Source organism: Thunnus albacares, chromosome 3 (assembly GCF_914725855.1).
Source record: "Thunnus albacares chromosome 3, fThuAlb1.1, whole genome shotgun sequence".
Lineage (NCBI taxonomy): Eukaryota > Metazoa > Chordata > Actinopteri > Scombriformes > Scombridae > Thunnus > Thunnus albacares.
In genome coordinates, this window is record NC_058108.1 from 31619496 (window position 1) to 31644502 (window position 25007).

A 25007-nucleotide genomic window follows, 5' to 3' on the forward strand; every position below is an offset into this window, starting at 1 on the left:
GGATAAGCAGACTTCAGGGTCAATAAAACATTGAACTGATAGAAGAGATTAAAATAAAGAAAGGAGGGGAAAGAGGTTAAGAGTGAGTCAACTGACAGGAAGATGAGAAAAAATAAGAGAGTGAGGAAAAGAGGAAACAGAGGAGCCACACTACCGCAACTTTAAATTCATGAGATTATTTGTGTCCCTATTCCATTCTGTCTGTAAAAAACACTTGACTGACTCTTGACTCTTACATTACACATGCAGAGTGAGAGATGCTCTCTCATCCTCTCTGTCCTTTTTAAAACACACACACACACACAAATAGACTTTAACATCAATCAACTTGGTGTTGCCACACATGGCTTAACAGTTGTTATTAATAATAATAACTTTATTTATATATCACTTTTTCAAAAACAGAGTTACAAAGTGCTGTACAGACATAAAATCAAGTAAAGTAATGAAAGTCATGGGGAAAAAAGTGTCAGTTAACAAAGCAAGGGGCAATATCAAACATGAATGTAAAAACAAAAAAAATGAATAAAGCAAACAAAACAAAAAGTAAATAAATAAGTAAAAAATAAAAACAGAAATAAAAAATTCAGAATCAAGAATAAAAATCAGCTTTATACGAGTGCCCGGAGGCTCTAAGTGCAAATGCAGTCATCTTTAGTTCTTAGCTGTGACTTTGGAACGGATAACAGAGTTTTGCCTGAGGATCTTAGGCAGTGCGTTTGGTCATAAGGGGAGATGAGTTCAAAGATATAAGGAGGTGCCAAACCACAAAAGGCCTTAAAAGTGATTTAAAGTATTTTAAAATCAATTCTAAAAGACATTGGTAGCCAATATAAAGAAGCTAGAACAGGTGTAACATGGTCACATTTTTTGGAACCAGTTAAGAGCAGAGATCCAGCATTTTATATGAGTTGGAAGCGATGGAGAGACTTTTTGGTAGAGACGTGTGTACGGGGAGTTGCGGTAGTCGAGACGTGACGAGATAAACGCCTGAACGACCTTAATGTCGGCATCCAACTCCAAAATTGGCATAGAGAAAAAGAAGATTTAGGGACCAGGGTGGGAGAGAATAGACAGCCGCTGTCTGCTGGATTGGTGTTGACAAATGAGCTCGGTAACGGGGCATTAGCCTTTTGCTGTCACAAGGGAAATCCGGTGCTGCAAAATTACATCAAACCCTGGTTGCTCGCCGACTGTCACATCGGCCTAACTGCTATCTGTCTCACTTAGGTTACCAAATTGGGTAGTGAATGTTTAGGCGTGAGGGAAGTCACTTCAAAGAGTTTTTGTTTTACAGTATTTCCACAAACTGACATTTTCTTTGTGATGGGAAGACTGTTGTGCTGCTGATTAAATATTAGTAGCGTAAGGCTCACTTCCCTCCAACCAGCTTGTGTATTTTTCAGGCTTTCAGCAACATGAAGAGCAAGAGAGGAATGATATTTGGTTAAAAGAAAAAAGATACTTAGGGCTATAAAAGTACAGCACTGACATCCACACCTGGAACACTTAGAACTAAACCCAGTAGTCATAATGGGCAGAAAAGTGGTGAACTGTTGCCACCTACTGGTCAAATATGCAACGACAAGCTGCAGACTGACAGGGATGCAGTGTTAAAATATTCCATTTTATTCTACTCCATTACATTTCTGTGGCAAAATGTACTTTTTACTCCCCTATATTCATTTAACAGCTACTTTTCAGGAAAGAAAACATACACTATGGCCAAAACTATGTGGACAACCAAACAGTACACCCATATGCAATAACTGAGTATCTAAAACCATTGCCGTTACAAAAGCCTGCACTGTTTTGGGAAGGTTGCCCACAGGATTTTGGAACTTGGCTGCAGTGAGGTCGACTACTGATGTTGTGCAATAAGGCCAGGATTACAACCTATGTTCCAGTTCATCCCACAGGTGTTGGGTGGTGTTCAGGTCAGGGCTCTGTGCAGTCAAGTTATATTCTTCCACACCAAACTGGGGGAAAAAAAAACCCACATTGTTTTATGGACCTTGAGCAAAGGGGCTGTCATGTTCAAACAGGAAAGGTCCATCCCCAAACTGTTGGGGACAGCTCTTCCTGTTTGAACATGACATTAAAAAGTTGTAAGCACATTATTGTCTAAAATGTAATTGTATCATGTGGTATCAAGATTCCCCTTAACTGGATCAAAGGGACCGAACCAAGTCCACGTATGAGGTATTTACAGAAGTGTCCCAGACTTTGAACCATAATGATTAATCAAACAAATATATTGCATCATTATAGATAACACTACCTGATAATAAAGTAATATGAAATATAATATCACTATCAAGGGACATTTTTCTGCATAAGTACTTTTACTTTTGATATTTTAAGTATTTATCTGATAATTCTGTACTTAAGTAAGATTTTAAATTCGGGACTTTTACTTGTAATTGAGTATTTTTTACATACCTACATTTTTAGATTGCTACTTTAAGTAAAGGGTCTAAATACACACGTCTTACACCAAATCAGTTAACCCCTGTTACCAACTTAACAGGAGCTCATTTATCTTTTTCAGTTTGATATTAATCTAAAACTCATTGTCTCATGGGATAGTTCACATTGAATTGACCTGATCTGGGTTTAGTTACCCACATTTTCATTTGACACGCATGACATGCTACCTAAAGTCATGCGTTTTTATTGCTGATTGTTTCCTTTGTCCTCACAGGTATTTAGGCCTACACTACATGACTCATAAAATGAGGAATGACGCCGTCATGCAATGTGTGTATATTTACACCCACACCACATCCTGCCATTATGACTTCCTCTATAGTATCCTTATCTTAAAAAATAAAATCAAATAAAATCTGAAACATCTCAACAGTAAATGTATAGTGTTAATTAATTAATCTAATTAATCTTTTTAAAAGGTCAGTCAATGATCAGACGGGCCTATTTTATTATTTGGCTCTCCAACATGCTCCTTGTTGTCCATCTGCATGCTGCACAGTTGGCGCCGGAACGACATGCATAGTATCCTAACCTCGAATTATGCGGAAAAACAAGTCTGGACAACCCCTGCATTTCACTTCCTAGTGTAGGGTTTCATTCTCGTTCACGCTCACCCTCCGTACAGACAGACCCGAGACTGGTACGGTGTTCTGGCTCCAGACTTTGGCAGGACGCGCCTCACGGGCTACCTGAAGGGTGGCTTGCGCTTCTCCTTGACCGCAGCAAAACGGGAAAGATAATGGACGTTTCAGTGAAAACTTTATGAGAAGAACTTGATTTCCTTTTCACTCGTTGGCACACCTCGCCTCTACTGAGGGCGCATACCTGTGCGGACTTGCCTGCAGCCCGTTAGATAGATAGGACCCAAGTGCGGGAGTTTAAGGAGACACACCTTGTTGACCTGCTGTGGCTCTACAGGGCTCTACAGGGACCCCACCCCACCCCTCTCTCTCTCTCTCTCTCTCTATCTGTGTGTGTTTGAAAGGAAGGAATAATCGATTTGCACACTGAAATGTCGGCAAATGAGAGAACAACTCGAGCTCTGAGGGAGATCCAACAAAAACCTGGAAATGACACCTGCGCAGATTGTGGCGCACCAGGTAAGATGAAAAATAAAAAAGTTTTAAGTACATGTATAATTTCACGGAAAGGTCAAACCCAACTGCCCTGAGCGTATCTTGAGTTGCTGGGATGTGACGTGTAAGGGGCGCGGAACATTTACCTGTGTCAGCATAGTAAAGGTAATCATTAAGATATCTTACCCAACTCTTTTTATATCATTCAACCACTGCAGCCCAAAGTACGTCTTGATTTATAGCCTAAAACAAAATGTCCCAATCATTACTTTTTTAATGCATTTTCTTAGTCTGAGTTTAAATGTGTCACAAGGTGAGTTTTAGGACCTCAGAGGGAGGAGCTCTACTTCAGCTTTAACAGCTCTGTGATGTGGGGGGCTCAAGAGAGGAAACTTTCAGAGTTCAGCAAGTCTTGACATGTAGAGTTTAAGGCTTGCACACACCCTCATCCAGTGCTTAAAGCCTAGCAGTCTGTTTGGAGGTCCCTTATACGCCCACTTGTAGAAATTTTAGGTACATTCAGGAACTATAGGACCGCATTGTATTTCAGTGCATCACAATCACAGCAAGGAATCAGTAAACGCAGCCCCCAGGACAACATATTGCTGTAGTTGAGCAATGCAACAAAGATAATATCAATACCAGGCCTTATCTCTTCATCTTTTAAATCTTTATTTATCCAAGGAAGCTTGACTGACTGCTCAGTACATACACTTTCTTCTGCTCCTGTTTAGAGTTGTACTGTCAAGGTTCAAGATTCAACCCTTCTGATCACATTGTGACATATATTCCTGTAATTTCTTTTGTTCCTCATGAGTGGAGACTTAAGAGAGACACTTTGGTGCCTTGGCATATGCGTATGTGGGCCGGTTGCTTTTTAATTCAGCTCTCTCTCTCTGGTATTGTGAAATATTGACGGAGCAAAAATTAGGCATGAGAGTAAAGCAGCCAAACACATTGTATTCTAATCTACCGTATGGTTGGAAAATTAAAGGATGTCCTGTTCTCCCTGCTCAGACATCTGTGATCTGTAGTGATAACAGGAGGGCGGTAGTGTAAGTCGATCGACAGAAAATTAATCTGCAACTATTTTGATGATCAAATCATTTAATTTCTATGCAAATATGCTCAAATTTGCTGGATTTAGCTTCTCAAATGTGATGATTTTTTTTGTCATACACTATTGTAAACTGAGCATCTTTGGGTTTTGGACTGTTGTTCAGACGTGGGCGTCACCTTTGACTGTGGGAAATTAAAACAGGCATTATCACTAGTTTCTGACATGACAATATAATCAGAAGATTAATTGATAATTAAAATAATCATTAGTTGGAGCCTTAGTTTTCACAGTATAAGAATAAATGAATAACTGTGCAGTGGTTGACAACTGTCTCACCATTCATTGTAAAGGTTTTGGGTAAAAATGCTTTGCTAGCATGTTTCTATGTCATAACTGACTGTTTTTTTCTTTGTTCAATATGAGTTTTATTATCATTAGAATCCTTTGTGAATATGTATCAAATGATTTGCTCTTCACCTAAAACATAATCAACATAAATAAGCAAAACCATCCTCTGGATCTAGCTCAAATGTGAGGATTTGCTGCCTAATCTCTGATATCATTGATTACATATTTTGTGTTTTTGACTGTTGGTTGGACAAAACTAGCCAACTGAAGACTTCAGCCTTTTCCCCAAGAAACTGATTAGTGGAGGTAGTAAGTACACTTTTGCTGTGTGATGTGATGTGTGATGATGTTTTTCCTGAAGCATAAATATATTTTTGAAATATTTTTTTTGTAGAAATGAATGGAGGGGCTCTTCATGCAGCCTTAGTTCTTAACCATACAAAGCGTGCATGTCTTGTCTCTCTGGACTTTATAGCTTGTATTCATGCTTGTATGCATGTAAACATTAAGCATCCCTCACTCTCAGTCCCTCCATCTTTCATTCAATCTCTCTTTGTCTTCCTTCCTGTCTCTTCAAACCCACGACACTTATCTCTCCACGTACTCCATTTTTTCTCTCCATCTTCCTCTCTGCAGATCCCGTTTGGGGCTCCTGCTCCCTGGGGGTGTTCATCTGTCTGGCCTGCTCTGGGATCCACCGCAACATCCCTGACATCAGCAAGGTCAAGTCCCTGAGCCTCTCCCGCTGGGAGGACCACGAGGTGCAGGTGAGACCACAGAGCCTGCAGCAACCCCCTCACTGTCCCATAAACTTAGACTAGTTCACAGAACACTGCGCTGTCATTTTTAAGTGATGTTGGCATGTTTTATATATGGGTTTGAGTTCAACATGATGTCTTTTTTAGCAACATTTCACTGTGTTGGAAGGGTCCCCACACTTTATGAAGCTGTGGTGGTAATTTGAAGAAGTTGGTTGCTTGATGAACAGTTTGTTTGCTGCCACTCATCAAAAGTAATGATGTGTAAGTCACAAACTAAAAACTCTACACTGATTCATTATGATCACAGTAACCAACTTGTTTGCTGCTTTGTTGTCTTTGAAAAAATAAGGAGACTGTGAATATGTCTTTATGATGTATGAAATTAGAAAGACTTAATGGAAGAGGGAGACTTTGACAGTTATTTGTGTGGACATTGAGCCACTTTTGTCTTATGACAGTATGAAATATGGACTAATTAATCCTGATACATAATAATATTAATAAGTCATCCAATACTAAACAATTCTAAACTGATTTTTCTCTTATTCTCTTGCCTTATTCACTTACGCTCTAGGTTCAAGGAAAAGTTTTATTCTCTTTAACGAAGCTGAGAGAAAACACATTTTTTTCCTAACAGTTTCTTGTCAGTTGGATCATTGATTAATCATTGATTAATCGCTATTTCTTTCTATTACTTTACAACATTTTACAGCTTAAAGACACAGACTGTAGATATGGTTGTAAGATCATTTCATGAACAGACCAAATCATCTTTAAATACCTGGTCAATTTATTTCACTAGTATTTAGTTTATATGCAACATTTGAACATACCAGAGGTGATTTATAGAACATAGAACAAGACTCACTGAAAAACCTGAAAAAGTTCAAATGTTTTCCAAATGTTTTAGATACTCTATCATATGACTCACCTCATAAAAGTGATTTATTTGCTACAGTGTATGATATTATTGGTCTGATGGCTGAGAGAGAGAGAGATTCCAGTTTTCATGTTTAAGCCTTTATGGGGAAATAAATCAAGTGCAGATAAATTCTCTCAAATGTTTGAAAAATCATATTTTCCAGTCATTTTCCAGTCTTCCTGTGCAGAGGTTTCCCAGAAACCAGATGATAAATGATCATGCTTACCTTACACATGTTTATTTTAAAAAGATTCCTGGTTATCATCATAAAGATTTATTCCACAAACTTTATCCTCCTGTTGAGCAGATGAAAAACTGTAACTGTAAAATTGTGCAATGCTGTGCCAAAGAGTCATTCATCCTTAAAGGTGCAGTGTGTAGAATTTAGTGGCATCTAGCAGTTTTCATTACCTTAGAATGAGCACTTTATATCTACATAGAGAGCGGGTCCCCTTCCACAGAGGCCGCCATGTTGCACCGCCATGTTTCTACAGCAGCACAGAACGGACAAACCAAACACTAGCTTCTATAGAGGGCCTTTCACGTCCTACACGCTTGGAAGGGGAGGGTGATGAGAGGGATATTCGTTTAGTTGCGATCTGCAACCTCACCGCCTGATGCCACTGAATCCTACACACTGACCGGACCTTTTAAATGACCTTTTCTCATTTCATATGTGTGTGTTTTGTTAGTTCATGGCTGAGAACGGTAATGAGATGATGAAGAGTAAATATGAGGCTGCTGTTCCAGTGTACTACTACAAACCAACCCACAGAGACTGCCAGTGAGTAACCATGGCAACACACACACACACACACACACACACACAGAAATCATACAAATATAAATCATGTGTGTTTCTGTTACAATATGTGTGTATTTTATACAAGCGGCAACCTCCGGGGCTGAAAAATGAAGCCAACAAGGAAGTGCCAAAAACTGCAGTTCCTCGAATGGCCACTTGAGGGTGGCTCCAGAAGTGAGTCAATCCCCATAGACCCCCATGTTAAAATGCCTAACTTTACAGCAGAAATAAATGTGATTACACCCTGGTGCGAAAAACAGTTTTGGCCTCTATAGCTAATATCCCCGTTCATGACAACTGTACGGGGGATGAATTTTTATACAACTCACTCATTTAAACTTTATTAAGGCTTAAATTTATGCATAATTAAGGGCGTGGACACTTTGAGTGACAGGTGGGTGCCGTCACAGGCAAGTCACTACCACAATGACAGCGTTGGTTAGGTAATGTAACTATGGTGCAACCCCAGATTTACAGAGTATAGGTGAAGCTGTAGCCATCGCTATCTCACTGTGTTTTCTGTTCATGAGAGCTAATTGTAACATTTTAGTTGCCTAAAATAGTCTTGTTCGGTGTTTGGTTGCTCTAAAAGACCCTCTAAGGAGTCAAATGTGTTTGTTTTAATGGTTTTAAGCCTGTTCCTCACTAGCTAAAATTCACATTATCACAGTTAACCGTAGATTGTAAATGTCACAGTTGCTACACCTGTTATTTTTTAGTCTATGCTTTTGTCCTACATTTGCATGTACTGTTTATTCCGTTGGGTGGTGCTCAGTGTGTGATCATGTGTATCCATGCATGTGGTTTCATGTTTGTGTTAATACATGTGCATGCACGTGTGTGTTTGCATGCATGACAAAAATAAATCCTTCAGTTTTTTATTATTCCTTTGACATTATTACCTGATTTTAGTTTTAAAAACCTCTATCTTATGAGGTGTTCACCATCTGCCGTCTTCTAGATTATATTTAAGTGTGAAGCAGGGAAGGAGAAGCCACTCATATGCTGTTTTCACTTGGCAAGAAATAAAGGAAAACACTCTTTCCATTCCTCTTATTAGTCCTGCATAGATACTGATCTGCATTTGTTTGGTACTTTTTAAGTTTGAGTAAAACATGATTTATATAAGCTTTCAAAAGTTTCTACCAAAGTGCTTCAGGATTATGATAGACAGTTACAAGATAATTTAATACATAGATAAATAATAAGTATCATATGTTCACACACCAGAGCCTTTACAAAATTATAATTTCTCATTTATCTTTGAAGCTGGTGTTTTACTTTGAAGATGTGTCTGAAATAATACCTGCTGGGTTGAAAGCTCTGGACAGTCACACCCAGCAATTAGTAGGACCTACAGTACAGTAAAACCTTCAGTCCCCCTTGCACTACTTGTGAAATATTTCGGTGGAGAAATAAAGAAATATAAAATATTCAACCCCTTTTGACGGCAGTCTGCAGGAGCAACTTTGGCAGTGATTCATATGTTCTTGGATATGTCTCTATTTTATTTGATTTGCTCATGCTGGGTCAAGTTGTAGAGGGAGTGTCTTTGAAAAGTTTGTTTCTTCAAATCATTCCACGGATTATAAATGTGATTCAAGTCTGGGCTTTGACTGTGCCAGTCTAGAAATGTTTACGTTTTATCTCTAAAACAAGTCCAGAATAATGACAGAGTGATGGAAGGAATTATAATCCTGATCACTCTGCTGAATATAGTGATGACAGTCATCATCATGAGTATGTATTCATGTGTCAATATTACTGTTTTGCTTATTTTTTTCAATTTAAGCCAAACGTGTGAGTGTTGATTATACTTTATTATGCTCAGTATTACTGCAATCACAACATAAATTGACATTTCAGGTAGATCTCCAACTGATTATTTTAATTTATTTACTTAGTTTTTGATGAATCATTTAATCAATGAAATGTCATAAATAATTCTGAGAGCTCAAGACAAAATCTTCAAATTGCTTCTTATGTTCAACCGTCCAAAACCCAAAGATGTTCACATTAATGCAATATAAAACAAAAAAGCAGCAAAAAATTAACCAAAAATTTGAGAAGCTGAATCTTTAAAGCAACAATTTGCCGTTTTATGGGGGGGTTATGTCCTGGCCATGGCAGGTAACTTCCTGGAGTCTTTGCTGGTTGAAATAGTTTGAAATACTTTGAGGCAAATAGAAATAGTTTAACACATAACTAAACACTTTTCTTGTATCAATTCAGTCAGCACTCTTACGCTGCCCCAAAATATGACTGTTAAAGTGAATGTACAGTAAGACGAGATTAAAGAGAAGAACAGCAGGATTGTTTTGGTGCATCATGATTTTTATTCACCTCCAGTTTAAGGATCTTAAATTTCTGCTGTGAATTAAATATTCTTGACACAGAACATGCTTTTGTTCCCAGCCTAACACAAACCATTTCTCATTAGAAATCTCAGCCTTCTCCACACCTGTAGTTTTTCTTCTGGTCTCCAACAACTGTCTATGTTTTAAATGTCTGATGTTTCATATTTTAATTCAGTGATTCTTTCCTTCAGTTGAGTATGGTGTCTGGAATTACATGAACTGATTGTTACATCTTACAATAAAAACAGAGATCTGTGCATGCAAAGTGAGAGAAATACATTTTCCCCACTGTTAAATTATTGCCAGCATGGCTGTGCAGATATGACATCAAAAGAGTGCGACTGTATATAAGGATGCTGTGCTCTGGATGGTTAATGGTGAATAATTCTGACACTTAAATTAGTTTCAAATGCTAAGTCATTGTTGTGCTCTGAGTGAAGTTTTAATGACAAACTGAGTGGCATTCCTCCATTTATCTTAAAATTGCAATGCTTAAGCTTTCCTTCGGTTACTATTTTGTTTGTATTACTTCTAAATGAGTTGTCCCTGAATGTCAGCCTTCTGGCAGTGTTAATTCAGTACCAGTCTTTGCAACTTGTAAGGACATGACTCTTTGAAACAACATTTCAGTAGTGCATTCGATTAATAGTGGCAATTAGAGTAGCTGTTAATTCATCAACAAACAATAGACAACTTTGTTACAGACAATAACTACTAAATAGCTCTATGTAAATTGTACAACTCCTCAGTATTCAGCACTAAAGGTTTTGCAACATTTACAATCCATAAATGGCTACTCAGTCTGCTCTTTAGAAATTTGGAGGAATAACTATGTATTATCTGCAGTTATTGTTTCATTCAACAGCACCCAACACAATTTTTGAAACTGTTTCTGAAGGTTTTTTTTTTCCTCCCTCAGTCAGTGGTGAGCCTCCAGTAAAGAGAGGCAGCATGACTGTCTCTTCACTGTCTTGGTGTGCGTGACTGTGGCTGCACCAGACAGCTCACAGCCAAGAATGTGTGGAATTGTATGAATGTGAAGCAGGGGGATTTTTTTAGAAAAGAGCAATCCTCCTCAGGTTGCATTAAAATGAAAAGGTGTTTTAATTGGAGTAGATCACTGCTGTACCTGTTGAAAATATTCGCCTGAGGATAGCGTGAATCTCTGCACCTTTCTCTGTCTCTATCACACACACGTTTACACACACGTTTACCATTGTGTAGCTCTGATTCTTCAGAAAAGCTTCAAATCCTCACATTTAAAAAGCTGCAACCAGCAAATGTTTGGCATTTTTGCTCAAAAAAGACGATGATGTCATTGAAGCTCTGTTTACCGAGAACTTATGAAAGTCCATTTTTGCTGCTCACACGAGGATGAACAAGTGAAAGTGAACTGCACAGGATTTTCCTTCACAGTTTTTTGGGATGGCTTTCAGGTTTGCTGTCATAGTCAGAGTATTAAATAAATCGATTACTATTGATGTCATATATCAGGTTCACCAGAATGAATTAAGACCTGAGAATTTCTCCAAAACTGACTGAATTAAAGCAAGTAGACTTATATGTGACACAGTTGGAGAAAATATATATTTTTTTGTGCAGTTTTTGGGTCAGCTTTATACATTTTGGGCAATTAATTTTACTCCTGAAGTTCTGTGATACAGTTGTAGCTATCTTTCTCTTCTTCTATTGCTACGTTGTTAGCTTTGCTAGCTAGCTAATCGAACAGCTAGCAAAAAATGTTGAAAAATAAGGATATTTTCCATATTTTGCAGGCATACTAAATGTTTCCAAACATACATTTCTGAATTGTGTGGTTCAAATAGTTTTGCTGTCTTAGCTATTTTAATTATAACCAGACAAATGGTAAACACAAGTCTCTCAACCTATGTAGATTAAAAGGATTATAGCCATATTGTAGAATATGTGTTTATGTTCAATTGCTTTTACAGTTATTTTATGCACTGATGAAATGTATAGAAATCTATATACCTTCGCTGAAGTAGGCAGTAAATTTGCTTGAGGGAATTTAAAGTCTCCGTCCACTCAATCATGTTTTTCTGCTTGTTCCTACAGTTTGATGTTTGAGTTTCGCTGTGCAGGATGATGTAGAGGGCTGTTTTCACATTCATCTGCTGAAAGTGGAAAGTTTCTCTGTGCTCACCTATTATCTGATTAACGGCTGGGCCTGTGAGCATAATTTGTGACATTATAACTAGTTTGGAGCCGATCCTGGTCCAGTATTCAATTTACACAAGTGTGATGTAGAAACTTGAAGCCTCCAGTGCACACACACTAAGAATGGACTTTATAGTGAGGTAAAGACATCTTGTGTCCAGGAGGAAAATATTTGCATATTCATAGACTCTGGAATTTTTAATGAAGGAGAAGGAGTAGATGACATTTTAAGAATTTTAAAGTGGTAATTACATTTTTTGTGGAAAAACACACTTCAGACACACATTATTGCTCCAAACAGAGTTTTTTTTTACATGTCCGTAAGGGATATGTAAGCAAATTAACGATGAATCTACTTGAGCAGAATAATTAGAGCTCTTTCCTGTCTTGGTTTCTGCTTTACTGAATCAGCATTCTATGCACTTTGACATTAGCCTCTTTCTCTTCTTCCACAGAGCACACAAGACGTCTATTAGTCTGCTTTCAGCTTTTTTACACGCTAGCTGTGTTGACGTGTCTTCTGTTTGTGTGTTCAGGGTGTTGAGGGAGCAGTGGATAAGAGCAAAGTACGAAAGGAAAGAGTTCTCTGAGCCCGGGAGGAACTTTACATATGAGCAAGGTAAGTGCAGTGCACACACTCACACGTGCAGGAACATATACATGCCACTGAATGACCTTTGCTGGTTTCCCGCAGGAACTAGAGATGGCATAATGATGAAGAGGGGGCGGGACAACGGGCAGTTCCTCAGCAGGCGATTTGTCCTGTCAGAGAGAGAGGGGACTCTGAAGTATTTCACCAAATATGACGTAAGCAGCAGATTTTAATGAGACTTTTATTAGCGACATGCAGCTACGCACTTAACCTACGCACTGCCTACACATAACCATGACTGCAAGGCACCAGTAACCTAATTAGACAGCATCCTAGTTAGTGTAGTTTGAACACTTCCAGCACATGTGCAAGACTCAAACATACATGCAACCGCAACATGAATACCTTAATTACAGAGCACTTTTAAGACATGAAATATACTGTGGACAACACCCCCACATTATGTGCTGCAGTACCTTTACACACATACACACAGTTAATTTTATAATCACACAAAAGTGTCTCCGTACCTGCTCCCTGCTCTGCATCTGAGCGTGCTCAGACAAGCTTAACCAGCAGTCTGTCTTCTCTGTCAGTGTGGCTGATTCACTAAGCTGTACACCACCCAAACTAATTAGAGCTGGAAGCACTGGGAGCACTTTGTTTGTCACACTAAACCAGCTCTGGGAAGTGGGAATAATATATTTAAAAAGACTATAAAAAAAGACTTTTACTTTGTTTTTTTTAAATATGGATTATCACTTTGTTTTAGCACGTGTCTCAGCATATAAATGTCTTTTTTATTGTGATTTTTTTTTCCTTTTCTTCAGCACTATTTCCACTGCGAAACTTTTCACTGTTGCTTCGTATTCTCCTGCTGACTCTCCTATAGTGTACAATAAAACAAAAACATCCTCCCTCAGTCACAGCGGTGACAAAAATGAAAGCGGTGCTGTATAAATCCAGTGCGCTAGAGAGCCTCGAGGTGTGTAAAATATTCAGGTACAAGTGACAGTCTGACTTAGTCCAACTGACTGCTCCCAAGCCAATTTGTCTCACTTTCACAATCTGTTTTATCATACTGGTAGAGTCAACACTCACAATGACAGAAAAGTATAAAATGTAATCAATTGTCAAATCTGTTCTTATAGGAAGGTATAGCTGTTTCTGTTTTCTGTCAAAGTCAAGGGCAGAAGATACACACACAAAGATTTTGTGTTCATAGTTTCCTATTTAAATTCAAGTCAGGACAGATTAAAGTGCAGCATCCACAAACAGGTTTCCTGGGATTTGTGTTGGTGTTAGACATGATTGTTATCAGTGATGCAGACTGAGATAAATGTTCCAGATATTATTTTCATGGTTAGAAAGAGCACAAAATATGGCTTTAAGCCTTGATACCAAACACACAGTTTGACATTTTCTTTATAGGCAAGAAGTGGCAGCAACAAAAACATGAGTTTTTCATAAAAAAGTGTATTATTATTATTATTATGCCCATCAAAAACAATGGAATCAGGAAGAGATTTAAGAATTGGTCCCAGTCCATTGAATTCTTAATTTATGTGTACATTATTTTATTTAAATTTAACCTTAATGTTCTGTTTGGAGACCCTGGGCCCTCTTAAAAAGCTCAAATAAACATACTTAACACCACTTCATCACCTTGATGTTTTACAAGTTCATTAGCATGACTTTGAACTGATGACATGTTTCAGAGGTCCACTACAGAAAATGACACCTTACAGTAATGTCTCAATTTCTGTAAGGTCCTTACTCCCCCTAGAAATGTTCTTCTCTTGGTTTTTCTAGTCACAGAATATTATTCTTACACAGATTATGACAGTTTGCTGTCTCGCAAAGTGAATGTATTAACTTCTTCAAAAGTACCTTGTAAAAATAGTATGAAATAGTATAGTATAGTATAGCAGATTACTGTAAATGTGCAGGAAATTTTAGATCAAGCGAGCATGTAGTTAAGTGGGCTCCATGTTGTTGATCGCAACGTTCTACTCCTTATCCTCTCCTCCTCTCCTGCAGGCTAAGGAGCCTAAAGCAGTTCTCAAAGTGGACACCATGAACGCAACCTTCCAACCAGAGAAGATAGGAAACCCAAACGGCCTCCAGATTACCTACCTTAAGGATTACAGCACCCGCAACATCTTTGTGTACCACGACAGTGGCAAGGTCTGTCTGAACTCTCTGTCTCTGTACAAGAAAACCTCAAAAATGTATATGAAATAATGATTACTTTTCTCTTTACAATGATGCAGTGCAGGACTGTATTTAAGGCTGGCTGGACAAGAATTATAGCCTTTCAGTAAATATAAAGCATTTTTGATAAAAGAGAAGTGCTAGTAGAATTTCTTTTTCCTTTTCTTTTTTACCGGTTAAGTAATTTAATATACATCATAAGGTGGCATTCACATGGGATTTTTGTCATCTGTCACATTAAGGAACAGACATGAGTTGAAACTACCTGGATTGTGTTGTTGTGGGCGAGTCTCCAAACCTTTTCAAACCATCTGTGTCAATTTTCGTGACTGATGGAATCCATTAGCTGATGACATTCAAGCACCGCATCCATCATTCTGTGTCATTTATGAACACACATTGAAATACATGAAATTCAGTGTTGTCATCAGCTTGAAAATATGTTTGTGGTGGTTGGGACGCCTGAGACTTGAGAGCTGGTGCAAAACTGCATCAAATTCAGGAACTAATTTTGGATGTTCATCGAGAGGTTAATTCTTGACCTTAAAAACAGCAGTTTGACAAAAAAAGTTCTCAACACATGATCCAACTTACTAGTTGCATCCAAAGCTGCTAACCATACCTTGTAAAATCGTATATAACCCCTATACAACAAACTGTTACCGAAATTCCGAAAATAGGTCATGTGGTAACAACTAAAGCATCTCCATGACATCTGAGCAAACTCCATCCGCTAAAGAAGGCCACGAAATTTGGTTGAATGCTTCGGAAACAACAAGTAAGTTGGACCTTGCGTTGACCTTGTGGTTTTGTTTTTTTGTCAAGCATAATGATAATGTTTTCCAGCACAGTTTCACCCTTGTAAACATCACAAAAAAAAAAAGTAATATTTGTTTGGAGCAGATGCTTTAACTCTATGAAATCTCTACAGATTGATTTGTAAATAATTTGTGATGACTGTGATTATCAACCATGGGATAATATTTTGAGTCATGTCAAAGCAGTGTTATTCTCAGAGACGTCACACAGACCTCCGCTGTGGTTTTCGCTTCCTAACTGATAGTCTAAGGTCTGCGAACACCCGTAAAAACGCAACAATATGGACAGTGCACACATGCCTGTGAAGGTGATGGCACGCACGTTTCTGCAGGGAGCATGCTGACAGCTTAATGGAAGACTTACTTACTCTCTCTCTCTCTCTCTCTCTTAGGAGATTGTAGACTGGTTTAATTCAATCCGGGCAGTTCAGCTTCACTATCTAAAGGTGGCCTTCCCTGGAGCGACGGATGCCGAGGTGAGCACACACATATGCACACTGGAAGACACACGAAGTTATCCACACACACACACACACACATGCAGATTAGATCTGTGGTTAATGATTGTTGAGATTAAAATGATATTGCCATTTTTATGTCTGTGCTAGTAAGATAACTCCAAAACTGTACATTTTATACCTACTTGGGATGTCAACAGTTAACCGTTAATCTGTTAATTAATCTTTCACATGTCAGTCTATAGGTTGATTTGCATACACACTCCGCTAACGGCTAGACAATTACATGTTCACAACATCAGATATTCTTTTTGAATTGATACAGTATCCATGTAAAACCTATTTCTACATAGAGTGTTGCATTATGGGTTGTTTGTAGATATTTCTAGGGGATGTCTTATTGTCTGTTCATAGTGAGTGTGTTAAAGTCAGTCAGCCCTAAAAGTGTTTTGTTAGTTCAGTTCGACCCGCGGGAGTTTCTGAAGGGTTGTGTAACGTGTTTTTCTGCCATGGAGGAAATAAATTCATGATGAGTGAAAACAAGTCCACAGTATCTTCCGACGTCTCTACTGCAGAAACCGAATATGTCAAGCTGCCAAATACCACTGTCACAGATGATAAGGAGCTCAAAAAGACAAAGAGGCGGTCGTATAAACACTAACTGCCAGAGAAAATCATTTTTGACCACTTCCAAGAGCCTGGTAGGACAGTGTGTGAGTATGTAGCTATACTAGGATGTAAGGTATATTCAAAAAGTAACATTATTTTTCCAAAAACAGCTGTTGGAAAAGGGGGGGAGGGTCGTCTTATAATCAGGGTCGCCTTATATTTGTAGTGTTATTTATATTCGTACCTCGAGCCTGAGTATGTTATGCCATCGAGAGCTACTGTGACTAAACGCATTGAAAAACACTGAGGATAAGAAGGATGAGCTAAAAGTCAAGCTAGCTCTGATCACCTACTGCTGGACAGCTCTCACAAAGAAAAGTTACATCACAGCTTCTCTTAAAAATTAACCAGTTAGTTATCAGTTAATTGGTGTCGGTCTGTCGAAAGCGAAATTAAAAAAAATTAAAAACTGACATCCCTAATACCTACTGTGCATGTTAGGTAGCATTATCTCTGAATATAGCACTGACTGAAAACTTTGTATCCTCATGATTTTGTTTTTTATTCCTCTGTTGTTCTTTTGCTTGTTGCTTTCAGCTCGTACCCAAACTTACCCGGAACTTTCTGAAGGAAGGATATATGGAGAAGACAGGTCCAAGGGCAAGTTAACACACACACATAGATTCATACACAATGTAAATCTTTATTTCACCATGTGTATCTATACTTTTACTCCCCCTCTTTGCTAAATATCACCCCTTTGCATTTGCTCTCATGTTTCCCATGGCACCCTGTCATGGTCATGCTAGACTAGGGAAACCTGTCCCCTGTATTGTTGTACAGATCCATCAGTGAATACAAACATGTCCGTGTACCATACTGTATGCTCAAGTTCATAATGATCTCAAACACTAGTTGTCACTCTGGCTAGGTTGAAGCCCTGATTGTGTAAAACATTATTCATATTTCATGTCAGCAGAAAAAAACTTGAAGACAGAAATGTGCTGTGTTTATACATTTCCTTTTGTGTTTACTCAGCTGTTTAATCACATCAATACTTAAGACTTAATCAAAACATGTCCGTCATTATATTACTCCGGCACTGAATCAAACTACTTTTTATTTCAACTATAATTTATTTTGCTGTGTGATTTATTTTTCTTATTCTAGATGTGCTTTATATTTTTTTGGTTTCCTTTTATTAAGATTGAGACAGTTGTGGACGTTTGTAGAGAGCGCGATATAGAAAATATTTTTGGCAAGTGAAATTTTAAGTTTAGCTGTGCCAAATTGGAACGTGACACATCTTAAATCTTATATATATTAATATTATACATCTGTGTACACATCACCAGTGAAGTCATTGTCCTGTCCATGCAGGTTTACTTCATAATTAGGTCCCTGCATAATGCCGGTCACTTTTCCATGATCGGCATCGCAATGTGGCAAATCATCTGCTCCGATTTAAAGATAAAATATGTAAAACAGAAAATGAATGATTAAAGTATAAATCACACATTATCACATTGACATTAACAATGGAAATGACTCACTAGAATGACTTAAACATGACAGAGAACCATCTAAACCAGGTTTGGATCTGAATTCGATTTCAAAGTAAATTTCTATCTAACAAGTTGGACACAGTTTCCTCCTCAAACCTCCTCCTGTGATACCACCTCCCACTCTCCCTGCTTTAATTGAATGGGGTTGGGCTAAGAGGCTAACTAGCCCAGCTGTCAGTGCAGCTGCTTTCCACTGCTGCCTGACAGGCTGACCGACAGCAGAGAGTTCTTACCTGCCTGCCTCACTGTCCGTCTGTCTGAGAGGGAACGAAAGGCTTCCAGCTAAGGATCGGCTTAATCCTCGAGTGTCAAAACCACAAATACACACACAAAACATGGACATATGTTTGGATTAAGCAAATACATAAAGAGACATTTGTACATAGTATGCATACAGTCATGCACACTTGCACTGATACATTCATATTAGGATATGTGCACACACGCAAGTGCTTTCACACATAGTATTAGAACTGAAGTGCCTACACAGACAACACCAAGCAATCTGATCCTCAGTGACACAACCGGTTCTGTATTCAGACACACAGACTCTCAGTTTAATCTCTGTCTGTCAGGCTGAGAGATGAAAGGACTCGCTAACTTGCTGCGCTGGGCTGATTTGCTAAATGGATGTCATAATTCATTTCCCTCACATGCATGTGAGACATATTTGTGGAAAGGAGTCACTGGCGAAATGTGAAGGGAACAGTTAGTTGTGCAGGCTTATGCTCAAGGAGAATATCAAACACTTTTATGAGTACAGTTTGGCAGCAGTCGGGCACCTGAGCATCCTCATTATTTGAAGCTTGGCACTCTGAAAAGAGCTCAAGCTGCTCGTGCACTTCAGTAAACTCTCCACAGGTGCTGTGCTTTGTACTCTTCGATAGCTGCTTTCAGCGTGGATTTGGAACTGCTGCGCTGATGTAAACTTTCAACTGTGACAACAAGTGTTGCTTTTCATATTCAGTATCAGTGTTATGAAGGTGGTGCAGTAAACATTCAGACGGGGGCTGCCAGGAGGAAAACCAGTTGACAGCGTGAAGCACTGACAGAAAACCAAACAAATTAAGGAAGAATGCTGATAATCTCGTAGGAGCTCTTAAAGCCTAAGATGCTGCTGGGACTATACAGTTCCCCTCTCTCTCACTGTCTTTCTCTGTCCCCACTGGCCACACGTCTGACTTTGTCTTTGTTCCTTTTTGCAGCAAACAGAGGGCTTCAAGAAACGCTGGTTCACTCTGGATCATAGGCGACTCATGTACTTTAAAGATCCCCTGGTATGGCAGCAATACACACACCCCCACACACACCTACACACATGGAAAAGACAGTCTTTTTTTCATTTTAGGCTTTTACTTGATGCTTGAATGACTGTGGTTCATTTTCTTGATCACAAACTACTAAGTATAGAGGTGCAGCCATGCCGTGATGGTATTCTTATGCTGTGAAAAGATATAAATGAATTCCATGGAGAGTGGGAGGAGTTTTATGCTACACTGGATGCACAGACAACACTATGTGCAAACTTTTCCTAAATTTATTTGATATCAGCACTTTGAAAGGTTGTGAAAGTGAGATTCAGAGCAATTGAAGGATTAGAGGGGAGTTTTTATTGCAGCGGTTATAACAGAAACTGAGAGGGGGCGGCTCAGATTGCCCAACACTTGGCTAAATACACATCAGATAGCCAAGGCAGATTAGCTCAGTATTGTTGCTGATGTAATAGTTCAATGGAGAGGTGCAATAATTATAGGTGCTAAGTGACTGAAATGTCCGACTTCTCCTGAGAGTGTTCATCAAGAAAAACGGGTAGATGAAAGGACGAGGAAGTGCAGTGAAGTTTAATGTGGACCGGGGATATGGGGAGGATGCTCAAAGAAAGCGTAATTTGATCACTTGGACAATGAGGAAACTATGCATGTTAGATCTACAATGGTGCTTTGTGTTCATAAGTGTTGTTTGTTCATGCTCTCTTACGACAGACAGTGAGATTTATTTACCGTAACATGATAGTGGCACCTTACAGTTACAGCAGAGCAAAAGTTCAGATAAAGAAATCAACTTATTGTTGCAACAGGGTCCATCTTTGCAAATAGCTATACAGCTTAAGTGTCTTTGAACAAGCCGCATTGATGAATGCTGGTCTGTTTTTGGCCCTAAACTCTGACATCTTCTCTAAAGGGAGAAAAAAATGTACACAAGGAAATACCCAAGTAAAAGTGCTTAATTTATAGGGTAGTGGCTCAGAAACTTTGTTACACCATGGCACCCCTTCATAGTGATTTTTCTGTCATGGTACCCACATCAGCAACACATACACATGTACCCTTTCCCACTAGAAATCACACCATGGATACCTATTATAAGATATACAGTATATATTATAAAAAAGTTCACAAATTCAACAACCTAGCAAAACAAATACAGGAATAGTGATGTAAAGCATATGACATATACTGTACACTGAAATAGTGGGCCTGTACTCAATCACACAGGAAAAAAAGAAGTCAACTGTTTTACACTATGCTGCTGTGCAGATTTGCAGATCAATATATTTTTAAAACAAACAATAAATGAAAATTATGTATGCTTATATGCTAATGTATTTTATTCCATTCAAAAGATAAAATTTGCTTTCATTTTAGATTTTCAGGCATAAACCTGCATGCGAGTAATTTTCTTCAAGTTGCTTGTATTCAACATGTACATCAAAACGGAAATTAATCTTGCAGCACCCTTTGCCCATCCTTTATGCACCCACTTTGGTAACCACTTTTGACAATGAGAGACCCTATAAATTACCAGAATGTGGCATAATAGACACTGTAAACACATCTGATTTGCTCACAAGCTGACTAGAAGTTTAGTATTAGTAGTGGATCTCATGGATACATCAGTTTTATTAGCCGGCTCTCACTACTTAGCAAACAAACACAACAACAGCTGTTTGGAACATTAGAGTAGCACTTAACTGCTGACTGTTTATTTTTTTAGTTCCATAATTCAGAAATTTGTTTAGCTTATTGTACTTCTCACATTTGCTTTTACCCTCTCACACAGTTTATCTTATGTTCTGCCTAATAGTCATTAAACCAGTATGGTGTCATTGGTGTCCTCTGTTAATGGATAAATTAGTAGAATAAACTGCTTCATTTGTCATGTATCAGTTCAGTTGTTCAGTCTATTCAGCCTTTAGCAGACATTTGGAACAGTAACATAATTGACTTACTCATTAAATATAATAAATTTATAGGAATTCAACATGCTAACATACAGCAGTAACACTGAATGTCATGATACACTCTATAGTTTAACCCTCATTCTTTCATTTTCCCTCCGTCATGAAGGACGCCTTCGCTAAAGGCGAAGTGTTCTTGGGGAACAAGGACCACGGCTACAGCGCCTCCCCCGGCTTGCCCGCTGGCACCCATTGCAACGGCGCCTGGCAATACGGTATCACCATAGTAACACCTGACCGTTGCTTCCTGTTTACTTGCGAGGCAGAGAGCGAACAACAGGATTGGCTGAAACACTTCAATGATGTCATAAGTGCTCCGATGTCCCCTCAGGAGTATACAAGTAAGAATTCAGAACTTTTGAATGTTATTAAATATGTATTAGCCATTAGCCTTTATAATGAACTACTGATTGCTACTTTTTTAAGTGGCTGAGCTGCTGATTACTTCTTTTGTAAGTGGCTGCTATTATTTTGAAAGCTTCGCATCAAATAGCTGCTCTGGCCCACAGGGACACCATGGAATAAATAATAAGAAATTTCAGTAGCTATATTAACAATTGTTTTTTAAAGAAAGCTTTGCATGCCCTTTCAGCATCTTTCATGAGTCACAGACATTTACTCTTGTTAATTTCCAAACCAAACTATTCATTACTGACCAGTGAGCTGCTCCAGTAACTAATAGCTCTGGAGGACAAGCTTTTGTTTGCATAAAGCCAACAGGGTCATAATTCACTTTTATTTCTACACCAAGTTACATTGTTGTAACTCGCAGGTACTTGTAAATGTAATCTAACATAACCACGCTGGTGGCTCTGTGAGGTCATATATGTAAAGAAAACCCAGTTGTAAGGTGGATAAAAGCTGAGGTCCATAGTTTGTTTTTGATAATTAGCAGTTGTAATTAAGTAAATCTAAAAATGGTTGTGGTTGTCAGGCTAAAACTGTTTAGCATGTTAGCATGCTAACTTTTAGTGACATGCAAATGACCTCTGAACACAAAGTACCGCTGAGGCTGATGGAAATATCATTAGTTTTGGAGAAATTTGGTTATAAACTGAACTATTTTACCTGATAATGGCACTAGATAAAAAGTCAGGGCATTAAGAGTCATTGCAATTCATAAGGGGAGCGTGAATGCCTGTATTAAATTTAATGGCAGTCCTGCAAATAGTTGTCAAGATTTCACTGTGTTGCAAAAATGTCAACCGCCCGCTGGCACAAGAAGATATACCAGGGTATCACCAGAGTCAGTAGGATTCTCTGAAGATAAATGTCTGCATAAACTTTTATGGTAATATACATCTAATAGTTGTTGAAACATTTCACCCTGAAACAAAGTTGCTGACTGATCAACTGACTGAACCCACATTGTCATCCTTAAAGCCATGCCGCTGTGGCATGGCCAAAAGTCTAAAACTTTTGCTGTAAAATTAATTAAATTGTAGATCATTTTACTTTTGCATCTTGTGTTAGAGAGAAGTGCACTCCTGCAGATACATTTCTTATATACTGTGATGACCACACTTCTGTAATAAAAAGAGTCATAAATATGAATGTTAGAAGAGATAATCTTAAGGAAAATGCAGGTTGTATTGAGGTAGTCTTACAAAATCATTTGCATTGGTAAAAGAGCCACTAACTTTGCACTTTCATGTGTTTTCAAGTGGAAGCCTTGTTCAAGCACAGGCATTGATGGACCAGCGGCCCGTGGGATCATCTCATCTCCTCTCAGTCCTTCTCCAATCTGACACAGGAAACCAACAGCTCCATCACTGCCTCCTTCAGTGCTTTTGTTAAAGATGCAGGCAAAGGAATGCGATTTGACCATCATCACTAAAATGGTCAGACTGGAACTTTTTGGCTAATTATCCAAAATAGGGACTGGAATGTGCTGTCTGATAATGAATGCTATGAATGCAGGCAAACAAGAGGACCAAAGCCACAATCTCTGGTAAATACAAAAAAATATCTGTGGAAAAAAATACTAAAATGTGACAATGATAATCAGTAAGTTTTTTTATTATCATGTTGTTTTTTTTTGTTTTTTTAAATTGGTGACATATAATCCTTGTTACCTAACTAAGCAAATGTAGAAACATAATCCTTCCTGTGTGATAAGTGGTTTAAATGTGGTCAGAATTTCTGTAATTATGAAATATTCAATGCAAGATTTAAGAGAGTTATTTGTAAAGTGAGAAGTGCCTTGTATCAAGTATTTTATTTCCAAGACTGGTTAACACTAATGAGGTGACAGCTACAGATCATCAACAGGATAGAAAACAATTGTATATGTGATAGATTCATACTTTTAAACTACTTTCATGACAAAAAAACATATATATTCAGTGAGATTATTGCAGTCGAGTTCCTGGGCTACAGCTGTAACCTGCTGTTTATTGTGCTGTTTCAATCTAAAAGTTCAAAAAGAGAGTTTGCTTTACTTTTAATTTCCAAAGTAATATCTTCAGACACACTACCTGTACAGTTATGTCATGAATTCAATATATCATTTATGATTTTGTGTTTATTTTAAGGGACATGCAGATGTTGATTTTGTATGTAGTTTTTGAGATATGTGAGGCTGTACTTGAAAGACAATAGAGGAGATGTGTAAATGTGTTGAGATAAAAAAAATCTGGACACACTGCAAGCCATCAGATGGTGCAACAGTGCCTCCTTGTGAAACAAATACACAGCACATATACCAAGTCTGTTGAAAACAAATAATAATTCTAATGATAAGTTAGTTTTTTCTCATTTTTACAGATAGTTGACAAATTGATACATTTTAGTAGCATTTTTTTGTTTTTTCTTTTTCTCTTTTTTTGTGGTTAAAGAGGTACTCACGTTTTATTTTGGTTTGGTATCATATTTTTTTTTTAAAAAGCATTTCTGTGTTTGTCCATGGCTGAATGATAGCACATGAATCAGTGATCACAAATAAAAATATTTCTTCTGAATGTTGATTCTCTGTACAAATGAGTGTGTGTGAATTCATTGGTATTAAATCATACTAAAAGTTGCTGTTTATATTATCACCCTCTTCAAATATAAAACTGAAAGAGAGTTATTAAAACAGAAAGAGTCATCCTGAGCCCATAAAGTGCATTTCCAAAAAAAAAAACTTTAATAACTTTAATAACATAACATCAGATCTCCTAAGCTATCAACTTAAATTCTGTAGCAATGAGCTGCCAACTTGGAATTATTGCAGAGGCAGAAAGCATAAAAAAACTAGTAAGAAGCTTTAGAGAACAATTTGAAATGTGTGAAGGGTAAAATTAATCAGAAACTGATGCTGAAATACGCCTTATAATTCATGCAGAAAGCAGATTAATCCATTTGGTTTTTGAAAGTATTGAAGATTTAAATAACTTCTGAAAAAGGAAGAGATTACGTGCAGAATAAATACACACCTTTTTCCAGCAATAATCACACATTGCTTGTGCATATGTATGGTGTGTTTGGTTGTTATACATGTCTTTGTCTGTGTGGTTGTGAACATGTCCATGCCAA

The 25007-nt window shown here is 38.0% G+C and overlaps 1 protein-coding gene and 1 long non-coding RNA gene across 3 annotated transcripts; one reads left to right on the forward strand and one right to left on the reverse strand.

The window, feature by feature from the left end:
- Positions 1-1608: 1608 nt before the first annotated feature.
- On the reverse strand, positions 1609-3191 carry LOC122972501. Its single transcript, XR_006399760.1, has 2 exons — positions 3105-3191; positions 1609-1979 (listed from the first exon to the last, which is right to left on the reverse strand). It is a non-coding gene; the product is annotated as an uncharacterized LOC122972501 (long non-coding RNA).
- zgc:92360 (uncharacterized protein LOC436988 homolog) lies at positions 2985-24314 on the forward strand. 2 transcript variants are annotated; one of them, XM_044339635.1, is made up of 11 exons: positions 2985-3590; positions 5611-5741; positions 7350-7441; positions 12534-12616; positions 12692-12804; positions 14630-14776; positions 16014-16097; positions 17286-17348; positions 19459-19530; positions 21601-21832; positions 23156-24314. In XM_044339635.1, exons 1-11 carry the CDS (start codon positions 3503-3505, stop codon positions 23182-23184), a joined length of 1134 nt encoding a protein of 377 aa, XP_044195570.1. In that variant the 5' UTR covers positions 2985-3502; the 3' UTR covers positions 23185-24314. The 2 variants fall into 2 exon arrangements, with proteins under 2 accessions (XP_044195570.1, XP_044195578.1); XM_044339643.1 differs by lacking the exons at positions 2985-3590; positions 5611-5741; positions 7350-7441 and adding an exon at positions 11154-11255.
- The last annotated feature ends 693 nt before the right edge of the window (positions 24315-25007 follow it).

Coding starts and splice junctions, on each gene's coding strand:
- zgc:92360 (XM_044339635.1), top strand. CDS start 3,503: ATGTCGGCAAATGAGAGAACAACTCGAGCTCTGAGGGAGATCCAACAA. Junction 19,531..21,600: donor TGTACTTTAAAGATCCCCTG/GTATGGCAGCAA, acceptor TCCGTCATGAAG/GACGCCTTCGCTAAAGGCGA. Junction 21,833..23,155: donor GTCCCCTCAGGAGTATACAA/GTAAGAATTCAG, acceptor TGTGTTTTCAAG/TGGAAGCCTTGTTCAAGCAC.